This window comes from Notothenia coriiceps, unplaced genomic scaffold (assembly GCF_000735185.1).
Source record: "Notothenia coriiceps isolate Sejong01 unplaced genomic scaffold, NC01 NC01_scaffold00017853, whole genome shotgun sequence".
Lineage (NCBI taxonomy): Eukaryota > Metazoa > Chordata > Actinopteri > Perciformes > Nototheniidae > Notothenia > Notothenia coriiceps.
The window spans coordinates 444655-459989 of NW_011350554.1; the positions used below are offsets into that span (position 1 = coordinate 444655).

General features: G+C 41.9%; 2 protein-coding genes across 2 annotated transcripts in view; one reads left to right on the forward strand and one right to left on the reverse strand.

The window, feature by feature from the left end:
- Positions 1-4622, reverse strand: part of atp5f1d (ATP synthase F1 subunit delta) — a 6957-nt gene extending 2335 nt beyond the window's left edge. Inside the window, exons 1-3 of the mRNA XM_010777148.1 lie at positions 4384-4622; positions 3485-3638; positions 2661-2749 (exon numbers count right to left, since the gene is read on the reverse strand). Coding sequence (XP_010775450.1) covers positions 2661-2749; positions 3485-3638; positions 4384-4500 — 360 coding nt within the window. The 5' untranslated portion in view covers positions 4501-4622. The remainder of the gene's footprint in view (positions 1-2660; positions 2750-3484; positions 3639-4383) is intronic.
- An 829-nt stretch (positions 4623-5451) lies between these two features.
- cbarpb (CACN subunit beta associated regulatory protein b) overlaps positions 5452-15335 on the forward strand; it is a 16213-nt gene continuing 6329 nt past the window's right edge. Inside the window, exons 1-9 of the mRNA XM_010777150.1 lie at positions 5452-5554; positions 6543-6723; positions 7586-7658; positions 9656-9795; positions 11421-11482; positions 12613-12775; positions 13881-14052; positions 14411-14563; positions 15035-15266. Coding sequence (XP_010775452.1) covers positions 7611-7658; positions 9656-9795; positions 11421-11482; positions 12613-12775; positions 13881-14052; positions 14411-14563; positions 15035-15266 — 970 coding nt within the window. The 5' untranslated portion in view covers positions 5452-5554; positions 6543-6723; positions 7586-7610. The remainder of the gene's footprint in view (positions 5555-6542; positions 6724-7585; positions 7659-9655; positions 9796-11420; positions 11483-12612; positions 12776-13880; positions 14053-14410; positions 14564-15034; positions 15267-15335) is intronic.

The window sequence follows — 15335 nt, forward strand, 5'->3', positions numbered from 1 at the left end:
TTATAATGTGGGGTGGCCTCATCGTTTCTGTGTTTTTTTGTCCGGGAAATTGGTGGTTTAGAATGGATAGTTTACTCTTGTTTATTTGCATGTTTTAGGAATGGAATAGAGTTACGTTTTTGTCCGTCTTTTGTTTAATAGCGTCTTCTTTTTCTTTCCGCAAACGGAGGATTTCTTTTTTATTTCGCACAGAGTTTTTCTGTCCAGGATCATCGAAAAAGATGTGTCAGACGTTGGTGCTCTCTTCCTGGCCGTATGCCATGTTTATGTCGTAAGTACATGTGCCAGTCTGTAAGTGTCGCTTTACACCAACCCTCATCCTCTCGTCAGATAGCCTCTCTCGGCTGCCTCCTTGACGTACCGCGACGAATTTACGAGGGGACGAAGAAGTCCACCTGGTTAGTCGTCCAACTTCCATCGATTAGTGCCGATTGGGGCGGTGGGTGGACGAATGAAGGTGTGTGAGTGTGCTGTGAGTGTCTGTGTCCTCCTCCCTTGTTGTGACGGGTTATGTGTTTACTGGAACATGCTTGGTCCCAGCATTGTGGTGAAATGAGTGGGTACCATATGGATTTCGTGCGTTGAGTGAATATTGCCCGTCATACTGGTATACTAATTATATTTATAGAAGAACTCGTAGTATTGTATCAAATATGATTTCCTAAATAAGGTAAGTAATCGGGTACTTCGTAATTTAATGGGTTGTGGAAAGTAAAAGGTTTAAGATGTCTAACGATGATATGAAGCTTAGATAAATTAATTGTTTTAAGTGATTGAATTTAGTGTATAAGTTGTTTACAAAAAAATATAGAACGTATGGAAGTTAAATAAGCGGCACTACTCGAAATAAAAAGCTAATACCAGATCGTAGCCAAATTGGACCCCCTTTGAGTACAAGTTTCCTGTACTGTACCATTGTGAAATACCATTCCCATGTACTAGTGTACTTAGTAACGTACTGAAATGCTACGTACTTTTTTCGTACTTAAGTAAACCACATCATGTAAGTACTTGATAGTCATTACATCGTTCCTAATTATCATAGAGTACGTACTGAATTACGTCCTTGTTATGGATTAATTACGGTAGTTGATTTTGAGAGTTTTAGTAAGACTGACGACTCGATAATTACTCAAGTACGAAGAAGATATCAGACGTCATGGTCAGCTGTCACCGGTTTGTTGGACTGTCAGGGTCGTTAGGTTTCCAACATTAGGTACGTAGGTGATTCGTAATACAACCAGTAGTGAATTAGTACAAACCGGGAAGGCTTTTTCACCACCTGGAGCAAGACCAATAAAGTGACGCTTTTTTGTATACTAAATACCGGAACACTTGTAGTGTGCATAAGTGGGGTAAACGACGAGTAACGTAGTTAGTAGAAACCTAGGGGTGGGTTGAGTTTATTTCAGTCGGGAATACAATAAATGCCGGGTAGTACATATGAACCGTTATAAGGTTTACGTTTAAATCTATAGTAAAACCTGAATTAAAGGTATAGTTAATAAATCAATGACTTGACATAGTATGTCATAAGTAGAATTTTAGTGTTTGTAAATGGTCTATTGAGTAAGGTATTATTATAATTGTTGTTGAAATTAATATAGGTTTCGTCTGTTGCTAGTGTAAACAGTGTATAGTACAGTGTATTCTTTCGTATGTCTAAAAGCCGTTCTGTGTTCTAATTCTGTACCGTTATCATTTCAATTATCGTTTCGTAGTGGTACAAATATAACAACTTAATAAACAAACTAAAATTTAAGTGGTGTTGTCTATTTAGCGTTGGACTTTATGAACCCACATAGAGGATCTGAGTAGTCCCTAAGATGAAAGTCTTTGTTTTATAGGACTGAGTAGAGTAATTACTATTGAGGTCTACACGGCCGGTGTGTCCACCGATAGAATTTGCGGTAGGAAGGAGTATAGACTTCAGTCACTCAATTAGTACTAATGTTGTGTGTAACTGAAGTGTCTTATGTACGTGACGACACTCCGCTGCTGGTGTTTGTACGTGCTCATACCGTTGTATTACCGACAGTCAAGTAGTACTAATGGTGTGAACTTAACGACACTGCCCAGTCGAACAAACCGGACGGTGAAATGACGTCTAGACTTCTTCTGGTACTTGTAGTAATTATTTTGCTGGTCTCAGTACTACTAATCTCTATGAAATCAACTACGTAATTAATTCCTTATATCAAGGACGTGAATTCAGTACGCACTCATGCCTACCCATGCAAACTTGTACCTATAGGTCTAAGTGCCAAGAATAGCTAAGGGCAGCTAAGGTTGAACGAGTTTTCTTCGTCCACTTGTGCAAATCTATTGTTTTTTATAGAAATAAGGAATTCGAAATGACTGTAAAAAATGTTTATTTTTAATTTGTTCGTTGTGTGTTACAAACGGTGTTATCGACACGAAATAAACATTGGACTCGATACGACGCGCGTTGGCGGTGAATGTCCGGAATGTGCCTGGACAGAAAAGAAAAAATAACATCACTCGGATTAAATCTTCGGATGGGTAAATCAATTTACCAAACGCTTTCTCTGTTTTGGCTTCCGTGTTCTTGGGAGTGGGAAAAGTGGGGAGAGTGCATTTTATGCTGCGTCTAGGTTCCCCTAGGTCTGGGCGTAACATGGGGTTGACATTATACTCACATCAATGTCCAGCTGGTCCAAAGTAGCAGCCTCCTCCGCAAGCAGTTGCACTGAAGAATCAGCGTTGACTGTTATTGACCCACTGCTCACTGAGAACACACAGACACACACCAGTGTTACTACACATGCCAACATAGTCATCTTCAGTGTTTTTAAAACCAATCCTGCCTAATTCTCCAGCTTGCTTCAGTTCCACATTGTATTTTCTCCTCAAGGGTTTCTATAATCTAACCTTTGGCGCATATAGAACCCAAGATTTTAATAAAGATACATTTTATTTTTTTGTTAGCATTTCCTAAAAACAGCATCCATGAGTCTGAAACACAGAAATATCATCGTCATATCCAGGTGAGTTATTTACTATCAGAATCAGCTGCAAGTAACTTAGCTTTGAATACAGTGAAAACCACTTATGTTTCCACTTTTCAGACAGATAATTAATAAACATTTGTATTTCTAAATGTGTGGTCTAGTCTGATAGTTGTGGGGTTTGGTGTTCAAGTAGTAGTACACAAGCTTCTCTTGAGTATGACTGACATCATTTAGACCTTTAATGACTTAAACAATTAAAAAAACTAGTGCCAAGAGTCATAGAGGTAAACATAATCAAGCGTACATACATCTACTACTGTAAGCATCCAATAGATATTTATGCTTGCATTTACTTTTTGGTTAAGTGTAAAAAAACAAAAGCATCGTTGCTTGCTGTTTTCCTACACATAGAGGTCAGTGTTTAGAGACATACAGAAATGTTACCAGCAGGAGATGAGAAATTAGGTTAAGGACTGACCTTACTCTTTGGGTGCTGGAAAGTAAAATCTTACCGAAGTATTTGGTAGCAGAACCGTCATCATTGAAGATTGTGACAACGCCGGGCCGGAGCACCTGCAGGGTGGGTACGTGGGCAGGAAGGATACCGAACACACCGTTGAGTGTGGGCACGTCGACCTGTTTCACACTGGCTTCTTTGAAAAACACCTGTAGAGTGGAGACAGAGGATGAGACATTAATTCATTTATAGAGTTCACTGCAACGGTTGAAATCAGTGTCTGATCAAATATGCAGCTGTCAGACTGGAAACTGCAGAATTAGAAATGGAACAGAGCATATCAATAGCAATTGTAATATGATACTTCCATAGTCATTTTAATGCAACATTATTATGCATACATTTTGAAGGATTAAACGTTTTTTTTTTTATGGAATGAATGAATTAGACCCGCAGCAGAATGAAAGCTAGACATGAAACCATGTGTAAAACAGCAGGAACAGTGGATTGAATTCAGAAATGTGAAATGCATCTCAAGGTTAGACAGCATTTACCTCTCTTGCTGAGTGGTGGTTTCACAATGGATGTCATATAAAGTTAAGACAATAAAATGACAAACATAAAGACATATATCCCACGTTAGCTTATAGAAACGCGTGGTATCCTTTTCGCAAAGTATAACGTTACTTTGTCACACTGCTGGTCAAAGACTGTGAATGACAGCTATGTATGCTATCATTAGCGAGCTATGCTAAATCCTCTACCAACAGTGCACGCTCCTGTTGTCTGCATGCATGCCACACGAAGTACACCATGCATACTAACAATGATTACAACCCTACACATTATTACAACACTGCCTATTGACTGAGAGGCGCACGTTACTGTGGAGCAATTCAACGTGAAACTAAGTTAGCCGTGTAGCTAGCAGGGCCTGTGGAACCTCGCTGTTACCTTTGTCGGGGTGGCAAAAGTGAAGGACATCTGCGGGCCAGTGGAAACCACATCGGCGTAGGAGCGAGCCTGCCTCACCACGGGGAGAGCCCGGCGGAGAATTCGTGCTGCCATCATGTCTGAAAACAGGATTTTAATCAAGTTCAACTGAATGACAGAGATCCTCTTGCGTGAAGCCAGTCGGTGTGAGCTTGGTAGGACAAGGACGTTCTTAACCTTCCCATAAGGCTTTGCGGTGTGCGCAAAGGATGCAGGGTAGTGAAGTCTTTGAAAGGTCAGGCTGAGGTTAGTTATTTTGTATGAGTTTGTGAGTTTAGCAATAGTATGAAGCTAGTCGAGTTTAGACGGCCATTCATGATATGGTTAGCAGCATATTAAAAACAAGTAAGTACTGTTGTATTCTCTAGATAAACTAGGCTTCAGGAACTGCAGAGAGTAGAACAAACACAAAACAGTTTCGGTTTCAATAATTTCTTGGTTTACATCATAGACTGGTTTACATCGAAAAACGTTTAGTAACCAATATTTGGAGAAGACCGTCGTCTGTAAACATTGGGAGGGGTAATGTATTTGGCCAAACTTCTCTTACCACATTTACTGTTTCTTCGTTTAATAAGCTAGTGCACAATTTACACCAGGAGATGGCGCTAACCCCACGTGTTATTATACAAGATAGGCAACAGATAGTGATCTAATACTTTGATATTGGAACAAGTTATTGTTTCTCTTTTGTATGCCACTGCATGGACGAGAGAAAACTTTTATGGCGTTAAAAAATAAATAAAATAAACCTACATACAGATAGACACTGTATGAACTGCTTTACTATGTTTCCCACTTCTGCAAGAGTGACTGTAAAATACACAAATAATAAAATAATTGTACTCATAGTTTACATTCGTGAGACACCCTTACGCCCCCGAACCAGCAACCCTGTCTGTGTATGACTGACTGAGCATGAGGCTAATTTGGAGAAGCCCTTCATCAAGGCTCTACTCCTCTCCTTGCGTCACGTGGTGCTCCTCTGACTGGGTGGTGGGTGTGTCTTAAGCAGTGGGGTTTCATTCATAAATACTTTTAGCTTTAAAATCCACATTAAAATATCCACAGAAGAGTTCCGCGTTATTGGCTTTGGCCCTCCACCCCTGTATGGACCCGGTCGGTTGTTTAGGTGAGTGCTTCCCCTGCTTCATGCCTGCTCGTGTGTGTGTTTGTGCAGCCAATTCAAACCGTGTGCTACCTCCTCTGTCGGTGTCACCGGACTGATGGAAATCATAGGCGCCTGTGAAATATCAAGATGGCATTTTTATTAACCTCACTGCGCAGCTGGGAGTGTAGGCTACCTGCTTTTCATCCGTTTTTAAACTTTACTATCGGCTCCATTTCATCTCGTAATGTGATGAGATGTTGTCTTCTCGCAGTAGATTTTATCACTCAAACCTCCATGAGGAAACAGCTGCCAGAGGCGAAGCTCATTATTTGTTCCGGGAGGAAAACACATTGCAGTATCGACTACCGAGAAATAAGAAACGGCATGGTTTATTTGTGCAGCATTTCTCATTTTAAACAGGTTATTACAAGGTCTCAAATTACCATAGCACTCATATTCTGTTCCAGGGAGTACTTTGGGTATGATGGGAGTGGGACGAAATATAAAAGGCTACTCAAAGCGAAAACGATACCCAGTATAGTCATGCAGCTGGCATAGATATACGGAAATGTTGTGAAGCATGAAGGGATATTACCATCTGCTCAGCCAACCATCAATATAGAAATCTTCAGGGATTGCATGGAAGTAAGAAATGTTTAAAAAGTACAAGACTATATTTTCATACTTACACATTTCTTCCTATATTCCCTAAAGCTTTACAACACTGAATAATGGTAAAAGACTGTTAGGCATCTCTAACTTGTTATCAGCTATATTATTGCATTATAATGATACAGTGAAGTATTTTTGGTTTTCCAAATGTTGAAGGAATTCTTCAAAGAAAAATGTTCTCTCTTGAATGAAAAACAGTATTTCCATGATCATCACTATTCAACTAGTAGCCTGTCAGAGATCTGTGTAGTGCATTTGTTGAATGCAAGCTCTTATGCAAACCTATCCACACAAACTGAATAATTAACCAATCGTTCTGCCGTATGTTTGTTATCAGCCATGAAGCTTTGCCGTCCTGTTGCTCCGGGGCCAGTGGGCCAGCCCTGAAGGGGATCACTGCTGCTCAGGCTCAGTCGTGCTGCTTGGGCTGAGGTGACTGAGGATGCAGCAAGGGAGCTGAGGAAGAGACTCCTGACACACACATCCAGAGCTGCTGCTGCGCACTGCCCTCCATCAGGGTAAGACACTGGGCTGGTAAAAGAGCAGGATGTGGTACAGTACTGCAAGGGAAAGCATTCTGGTCACAGCCTGATGTGTTTCCAGTAACTGTTTTCATGCTTGGACGCTAGATGCAGGGAGTTAGACAGGCTTTCCACAAACAGCTCGGCAATAGCTTACAGGTTGTGGTGCTGAAGTTGAGTGCTGCAGTATCTGGCAGGCAAGCAAGGAGCGCTGAGTGCTGCTGGCATGTATCTACTACCCTGCTGGGTGAGTAGATCTAACCAGGGTGTGTGTATGTGGGCGTTTGCTGCAGCAATAGCTGTATTAATGGCCATGATCTGTAAAAGCAAACGCATAGCAGCAGCAGCGCTAGTGGAACTGCTGGAGCTAGTGTTTAATAAGAGCTGCTGTTTCTCTCTGTTCTGTGTTTCTCTGTGTGTGTGGGAGGCAGATGGAGAGTCTTCAGGCTGATATGGAATTACATGGGTGATGATTTGCAGCTGAGATGCTACGATTTATATGTATATTCTGTGGGATTCAAAGCATGCGCACAACACACGCCGTACGTACATACATACGTTTTGTTTCTGATTCGTCTTGCAGTCTTTCATGGCTGTTAGATGCAACAGGATTTTTCTGCAGCAAAGAGCATCTTCAATCACTTCATACAGTGTGTTACCACACACCAGGCATCAATAATGGAAGGCATTCTTTATCCTATACATTCACAGAGGTTTGGCTTTACGTTGACATGTGAATGTGTGGATTTATTATCACAGATGAATCGCAGTGTCTCTTGTGGTTGACTTTGTGTTTTGATAAACAGCTCCGGTAACAGTCATTTCCTCTGTGTGTTTGTGTGTGTCTGTTATCTCTCAGGGGGACTCTCTAGTTGGCCTGGACCATGAGCAATGAGTCTACCTTCTGGAACATCCTACCAGAAAACTCCACAGTAAGTCTGCCTTTCGCCACTGGCTTATTCTTTAACTTCCTGTTTGTGTGTGTTGTGTCCAGCTCACCACCAGAACCATACTTTCCCCTCATATTCTCTTCCGGCCAATTGACTGGCTAATGGAGAACATCCTGACCTGGACCTGACATAATTCATAATTTTATTTAATTTCCCCTCGCAGACAAATTTTAAAATGTGACTTCAGAATGTAGAGATCATTAACACTTGCTGTACTTCCTCAGAATAACACTATAACATCTATGGTGTCGCTAAAGGGTCATCGTGATGATAATTAAAGACTGTTTTCTTGACATTACATTGTTTACTCCAATAAAAGGGCAAGGCCTGCTGTTGTTCTCTACCCTCCAACTCATGACATGTCATGTCACTTGTTAGATTCTTTTATCCAAAGCGACTTACATACTCAATAATACTGTGGGCAATCCCCACAGGAGCAATTTGGGCTGAAGTGTCTTGCCCAGGGACACAACGACATGCTGACTGCAGTGGGGTTTGAACCAGTGACCCCCTGATCCGAACACCAACGTTCAACCCACTGCACCACACGCCTCATGACCAACTAAACCATTCAAATACCTGTTCTGTAGCATACATGGGCATGTATACATGGGCATCAAGGAACTTGGGAAAAACATTTTGCTTTTTAAAATTAAATAAATAAGGAATATTCAACTGTAAAGTGTTGAAATGAATACATCAAAAGGACAATTTATTAATAAACAAATAAACTCTGCACTAAATAAAATTGCGGAATTAAAAATGTGGACCCTGCTAAATAAAATAATAAAAAAGATTACGGAGTCGACAGAGAGAAATGTTTTGTGTGTAACTTTTCATTCATCATACATACAATTCATTTCACCTTTTTATTTATCATTCACTGATTTAAATCTTCATAAATCATGTTACCTTGGGCTCAATGTTATGTACATGTACAGATGGAGGCACAATGCTACCTACCGAATGATATTGACAAAAATGTCCTTTTTATAAAATCCTATTTAGGTAGTGAAAATCATGGGTTCATCAGAAATGTCTTTCCATCTGCTTTTGTGTGAGCTGACATGATGGATTGTACAACGTTTTTTCCAATGAACAAAGAGGGAGGGCTTTCAACATATCCTCCTCTGTTGAAACGTGTTCATGCTTGAAAAACTATCTGTAAATCGTAACTATAGATAAGATAGAGCCTCTACCGGTGCGCCCTGGGTGGTTAATTCACTAAGCTGCTATCCTCCCTGGGAGGGCTTTGCCATAGCTCAGGTACACTGTAGACGGGTTAATAGCATTGGCCTTTAATGATTCATTTCACTGTTGCATTTATAGATTTACTTTATGCAGGCCAACCAGCCAGTGGTGCTAAATCAATCCTTTAAGCTGCACCGTGTGACTGGGAAGGTAAAACAGCTGCACAGTGATGTCGTTAAGCCTTGGCTGCACTTCCTATGTCGCGATAGGAATGGCATATTCAGAGCTTGTTTATCTGGTATTGTGTTTTTTTATTTTCTAAAAAGAGAGCAAGTTATATCTAGTACACACATCGGAAATACACAAAGGATGTTAAATGTAAAATGTTTTTGCTCCACTCTTTCCGTAAACACTGTGTTGAGAGGCAGTCACATTTTTAGACTTTTTTTGGAAAATAATCCTTTGACAACTGAGAGTTGCTGCAGTAAGCATCAGCGAAAAGCTTCAGAAGGTAGAGTGCTTATGTGGGAAGTGTTTGGTTGTCCCTTTTGAACCAGCGCATTTAATGTACACATTCAGCTCAGGTCATCACCTACCTCTCTCTTTCACTGCCTACGACTGTAATGAGTCAACTATACCAGTTAGCAGGTCCGTCGGTACAGTACAATAAAGTAACATATATATATATATATATATAGACCTTTTCACTGCGGACTATTGATAATAGGAAAGGAATAGATGTTACTAATAATCTAACTATCCATTTTGCCCTCCTCTGTGTATTTCAGGAGATCCCATTTGAGGCTGAGGAGCAGCAGGATGGCTACGTGCTCCTCCTGGTGATCCTGTCCATCCTCCTGGTAGGAACGTTGATCTTCATCTCTGTCCTCCTCATCACCTGCCGCAGAGGAGGCCAATTCTGTGCCAGGTACGATGCAAAAAAACATCCATAACATTCAGGATTCCAGCACTTCACTTAACTAGAGTGACTTGTGAAGAGTTAAGAAGTATAGGATCAAAGCTAAGCAACAGTGAAGACCAATGAGCAGTGGACTTATTAAAAAAAAGTGCTTCACATTCTAATAAAGATAGCCACACCATTCCTGCTTTGCTTAACAAGGCCGCCTTTGTGGATGTACAGGTGGTGCTTTTTTACAGTGCTGCACACACACACACACACACACACACACACACACACACACACACACACACACAGTTGACCAACAGAGACTGCTCTTCCTGTGCTCATATGCATTTACTATTTATAGAGAGCATGGCACTTATGTTGAATGTGTTTACCTGCATAATAGATCAGGCTCATTCAGTTTCAAATGAAGCTAACTACTTCCTGTCCACTTTGCTCCATATGGTGAATCCCGAACACATCTTCAGGACGATTCCATTAAGCAGTGATCCACGAAACAGATTAAATCATCTCGAGCTGTTTTGCAGTAAGTGGTAGAGCAGATAATGCAACCCTATATAGTTAGAGATGCTGTTAAACCAGGACAACAGGCTGCATCTAGTGCATGAAGCAACTCGGCTGAGTGTCAGGACCCTCTGTGGGGCTGTTGTAAAAACACCTTGCTGGAAATACATTCAATATTCATGCCCATCTATTTGTGATTCATCTGTGTTTATTCAGCAGTAACATAGCTACCCTCCAGATGCTTTGTCCCTCACTACAGCAGCACGCATCATCAAGTACACTTGAATATATGAGTGCACACCAACTAGATGCAGATAAAGCGATAGCACAGAGGCTGAGCAGGGAAAAGGCGAATCGGGCAGACCGGTACAAATGATGAGTGTAATGAGATTTCATAGCAGCCATCGGCGGTGATTAATCCCACATCTCCACCGAACCAGGTGTGTGCACAGAGAGAACACACACACAGTATGAGGAAGCAACAGAGGAAATGAGAGACGAGAAGAAACAGAGATCGAGGTGGACGGAGAAATCCCTCAAGTCACAAATACAAGCACAGACACATAGCTCTGCTAAATAAAATCAGATAGGATGAAATGTCTGGAAAGAGCTTTCTTTTTTTATGCCTCGTAAATTACTTCCTGGGTACGGGATTAAAAACTCTTCCATTGAGAGTCTGCGGCAGTCAAAGAAGTTGACACAGGGAGGTTTAAAGAGTGGATATACTTAAAGAAGGAAGCGTTATTCATCCCTTTTAACAATGTGACCTTTAATGTGTGTTTTTTCTCTGCAACTTAAGATGAATGGAACTTTAGAATCCAATACAGCACCATGCATTATCAGTTCAAGAGGTTATCAAGTTACTATCAATGATTTAGGCCCTCATTGATTATACAGCCAGCCGTTTAGAAAAATAACGTGGTGAAAATGTAGACTTATTGTCCTTATGCCTGGATTTTCAATCATTGAACAGAAATGTCCACAGCAACGCAGCGGATCACAAAGCTTTGTACTGTGGCCCCACATGTGGCTGCTGCCCACATCAGTCGGGTTGGACAGATGAAAGCCAGACTTCAGTGGTGATCATGTCACAGCATTGATCTGAATGTTTCTGTGTGCCCCAGGGCCAGCGATGACCCTGAGAAAACCAACACCACCTACGTGGAGGAGTCTCAGCCCACCCATGGTAAGAGAAAAAAGGACAAAGAGGAAACAAGGAAGGGAGGGGGGAGGGATAAGGAAGCAGATAAAAAAAAAAAAGGCAAGTAACCGAGAGAGGGAGGAGTAATGGAGATTGAGGGATTGGATTGATGGAAGCAGGGATATTTGTATCTCGTCAGCACAAAGTGTAACGTCCATTGCATTACAATGTTGCGATCTCAACCCAATGAGTTTAAGTAGCTGTGCCGCTCCTGGAACCCATTTTGGGACCAGTAGATGCACTCAGATCTCAGATAAAAATGATTGAGTAAAGGAAAGTATCCATTTGGCACCAAACTGCTTTTGTCAGGCTTTTTTCTTTCATTTATTTTAGTCAGCAGTTTGTCATATTACCAGTCACTCTCTACAGAGGTGTCTGAACATCAGAGGCTTCGCTTCACTTATAGTCAGTGTAAAGGGCTTACATGGAACATATTACAATTGTTTTTCCTGTATGATATCATGCCTTATATCACAGTTGAAAGTGATGAGGAATGGCATGCAACACTAACCCTAACACCTGAACCCCTTGATCTCCACATGGAACGCCCATTTACGACAGACTGAAAATAAGTCTTGTAAATCCTGTCACATATCAATTAAAACTTCTATTATGTGGTCCGAAGTTCACATACAAAATGTGAACATCTATGGTAGAAGATCTGTGAGGCTTTACTGCTAATATGCTAACATTAGCATGAGTAATGTTTAGCATTTTAGATTAGCCTAAGCATGTTTGCTAACTTGAACTAAGCACAAAGCAGAGATCTCTGATTATCTTTGCTTTAAAACCAAAGTCAATTTGACCAGTGAAACCTTGAACTGTTTAAATATGTTCAAATATTTCACTGAATGATTGAAATTGTTGACTTGCTGGTGAAGCTTGGGGAAAGTCAGGAGATCATCAGTCAGTAGGCTTCATCCTTTAGGTAACATGAATGCTGTTGAGATATTTAGGTCTGGCTTAGAGAACTACGGTAGTTGAGCTGATAAAAGTCACATTTACTTTAAGTAATGTCTTGAACACTAACAATGACATCTCGATCTTCCTATACGCACGTTCCTATTTAATTAACCGTCTACCTCCCCTGTCTTTTTCCCCTTGTTCTCCGGTAGAAATCACCATCAGGGTGGATGAGTCCGAATGCATGTCAATGGCCAGCTTTCACGACCAGGAGACCGAGCGCTTCCTCTCCACGGGAACAATGGGCCGTCGCGTCTCCTTCAATGAGGCTGCGCTCTTCGATCATGGCAAGAAGGCCCAGGAGAAGGGCCGCAGGTTAGAGAGCCAACATACACAGAAGCCTACATTTGCTATTTTTATATCAGTGTATAACCTTCTTTAAAATCCATTCACTCCAGCTCCACTGCTTTCTGAGATCAAATAATTTCACATTTAACCGTTTCCGTCTCTCTTATATGCTGGTTAAGGGACGGGTTAATAATGAATTCAGAGTGCATTATGTATGCTACGGGCACAAGGAACTGTCACCCTTTCCCATTATTTCCCTGCCCTGCTTTTCTCTTAGAGCCCTGAGCATGATATGCAAATGCTTCAAAGGGATTCAGTGTTGCTAAATGCTAAATCCAGTTTAGCTCTGATCGTTCTGAAGTCAGATATTCCCCCTGTGTCTTTTTGCCTCTTGTGCAAGGATAAGCTTCATGAGTTAAGACTTATTGAGAGTGCATGCAACTTATGGCTAATCTTAAGAGGCTTTAAAAAGGCCCTATTGTGCTTTTTATGGGGGTTATCTTTCCTGTGCATGCAAATGCGTGCATGAAATGCCTTGATTGGACTCCTTTGTTAACTAATGTACATAGTGATATCACTATGTAACACTTGAGCTTCTATTGGCTAGCGCTCAAACATATTGTATGTCGTTGATATCCTGGCTCCAAAATGATGGATTCGAGCTTCCTAGTGATATCAGGACAGAGAGTCTCCACACATTCCGTCGCAGACTGAAAACTCACCTGTTCGACTGCATCTTTGCTAAAAAAATAATGTTCTGTATGTAGCACTTACAAAGGATTTGGCTTTACGTGAAGCTAATGCAGTAGCACTTCATCTGGTTGGGCTTATAGGTAGGAAATGTACCTGCAGGATTCTTACTTTTGAGATTTGTCTTAATGGTTGAATGCACTTATTGTAAGGGGTAGGCCATCTCATAGCAATTGACCAATCACAACAGAGCCGGCCACCAAACAAATCAGAGCAGACTGGGCCCTGGTTTCAGACAGAGGGTGAAAAGAGGTGCTGCAGCACAGGCAGTATGAGAAAAATAAAGAGCTTTTTGAACATTAAAGAATGTAAACATGCTTTAATGTTTTAACAATTTGAATAAAATGTCCGCTTTAATTTAACTCTATGTTGTTCTCCTCAGGTACACTCTGACCGAGGGCGACTTCCACCACCTGAAGAACGCCCGGCTCACACACCTCCACATCCCTCCCCCCTCCCTCAAGATAGTCACCATCCACGAGTGCGATTCGGCCGAGAACAGCATCACCATGACGACTCGTCCTGTCGCTAAGTCGGCACTTTCCATCTTCCAGGTGACAGCCTCGAACCTGCTATTAGCCCTAATGCATCGTTATTCTTGACTGGGGTCAATTTGAACATCAATCACTCGGGACGGGGCAAGAAGATGAATCAACCCTAATGTCGGCGCACGTGTAGCCAAACATAGGGATCAGGACCCTCTCATTACAACAGGCTGAGCACATTGATTTCACATTTATGTGTTCGAACATTTGTGTAAGGATGGCAGCTGGAGACAGGATCGCAACTTGATATTTATATTTACTTAGACATGGGAAAAAAATGGGAATAGATTTATAGTACCGATTTTGAACAAGTGGGAAAAACATTAGAGCTCTGTAAAAGAGATGTCCTTGTCTTTGTATCCTACAGCCGATGCTCTGCCCCCTACCACAAACTGCGCTGACCAGCCTGAGTGTCAATCCCAGCTGTGCCCTCCCTGGAGATGCTCTGAACTCAGTGGTGAACACCAGCTTCAGTGAGAACACTATCGCTCTCGGCACCAAAGGGCGAATAACCAGCTCTGTAAGTTACCTCCAACTACTGTCACATATATTACATCAAGTAATAAATACTAGTCACAATTTTGTTGAAGAAATGTCTTAGAAAAGTAGGCCACACGGTGAATCTCCTGCTGTCAGTCATTAAAACAAGAAAAGTGAGTCTGCATACAAATCGCCTGTTAGCGCTCGTGTTGTGGAAAAATGCAGTTCATAGGTCAAAATGAACTGTGTTGAGTTAATCATTTGTAGAGTGCTGCATTTTCTCAAGAAAGTACACCAAACGGCTATTCGAGCCAGTCAACCAGGGAGTCATCCACAGGGACATTATGGGGTCACGGAGCCCGAGGGAGGACCAATAGCAGCGATGTTTGATGGGTAAACAAGGAAGCCTGTGTGGGACATCACTGTCAGAAGGGATTACACACACACGCACACACACACCACAAGTCACGGCAGGTTTTCTTTCTGACGCGTTTCTCCCTCCGTCTCTCAGATCGAGATGATGGGAGCGGGGCCCCGGGGCCGAGGCAGCAGTGTTAGTGTTGGAGAAGGGGCCTTGGTGAGGAGCGGGGGTTCCCCTTATGCGGCAGGAAGCCAGGGGCCTGTGCTGCAGTTCTTCACTAAACTGCGGCGCCATGCTAGTCTGGAAGGGGCCAGTCCCTACTTCAAGATCAAGAAATGGAAGCTGGACAGCAGTCAGAGGGCCTCGAGTCTGGACACCAGAGGTAATGGATCCTTGAGAGTGTAAAACCTATGTTTAGAAACAATCTGTGCCAGAGCAGGGAAGTGCAAAA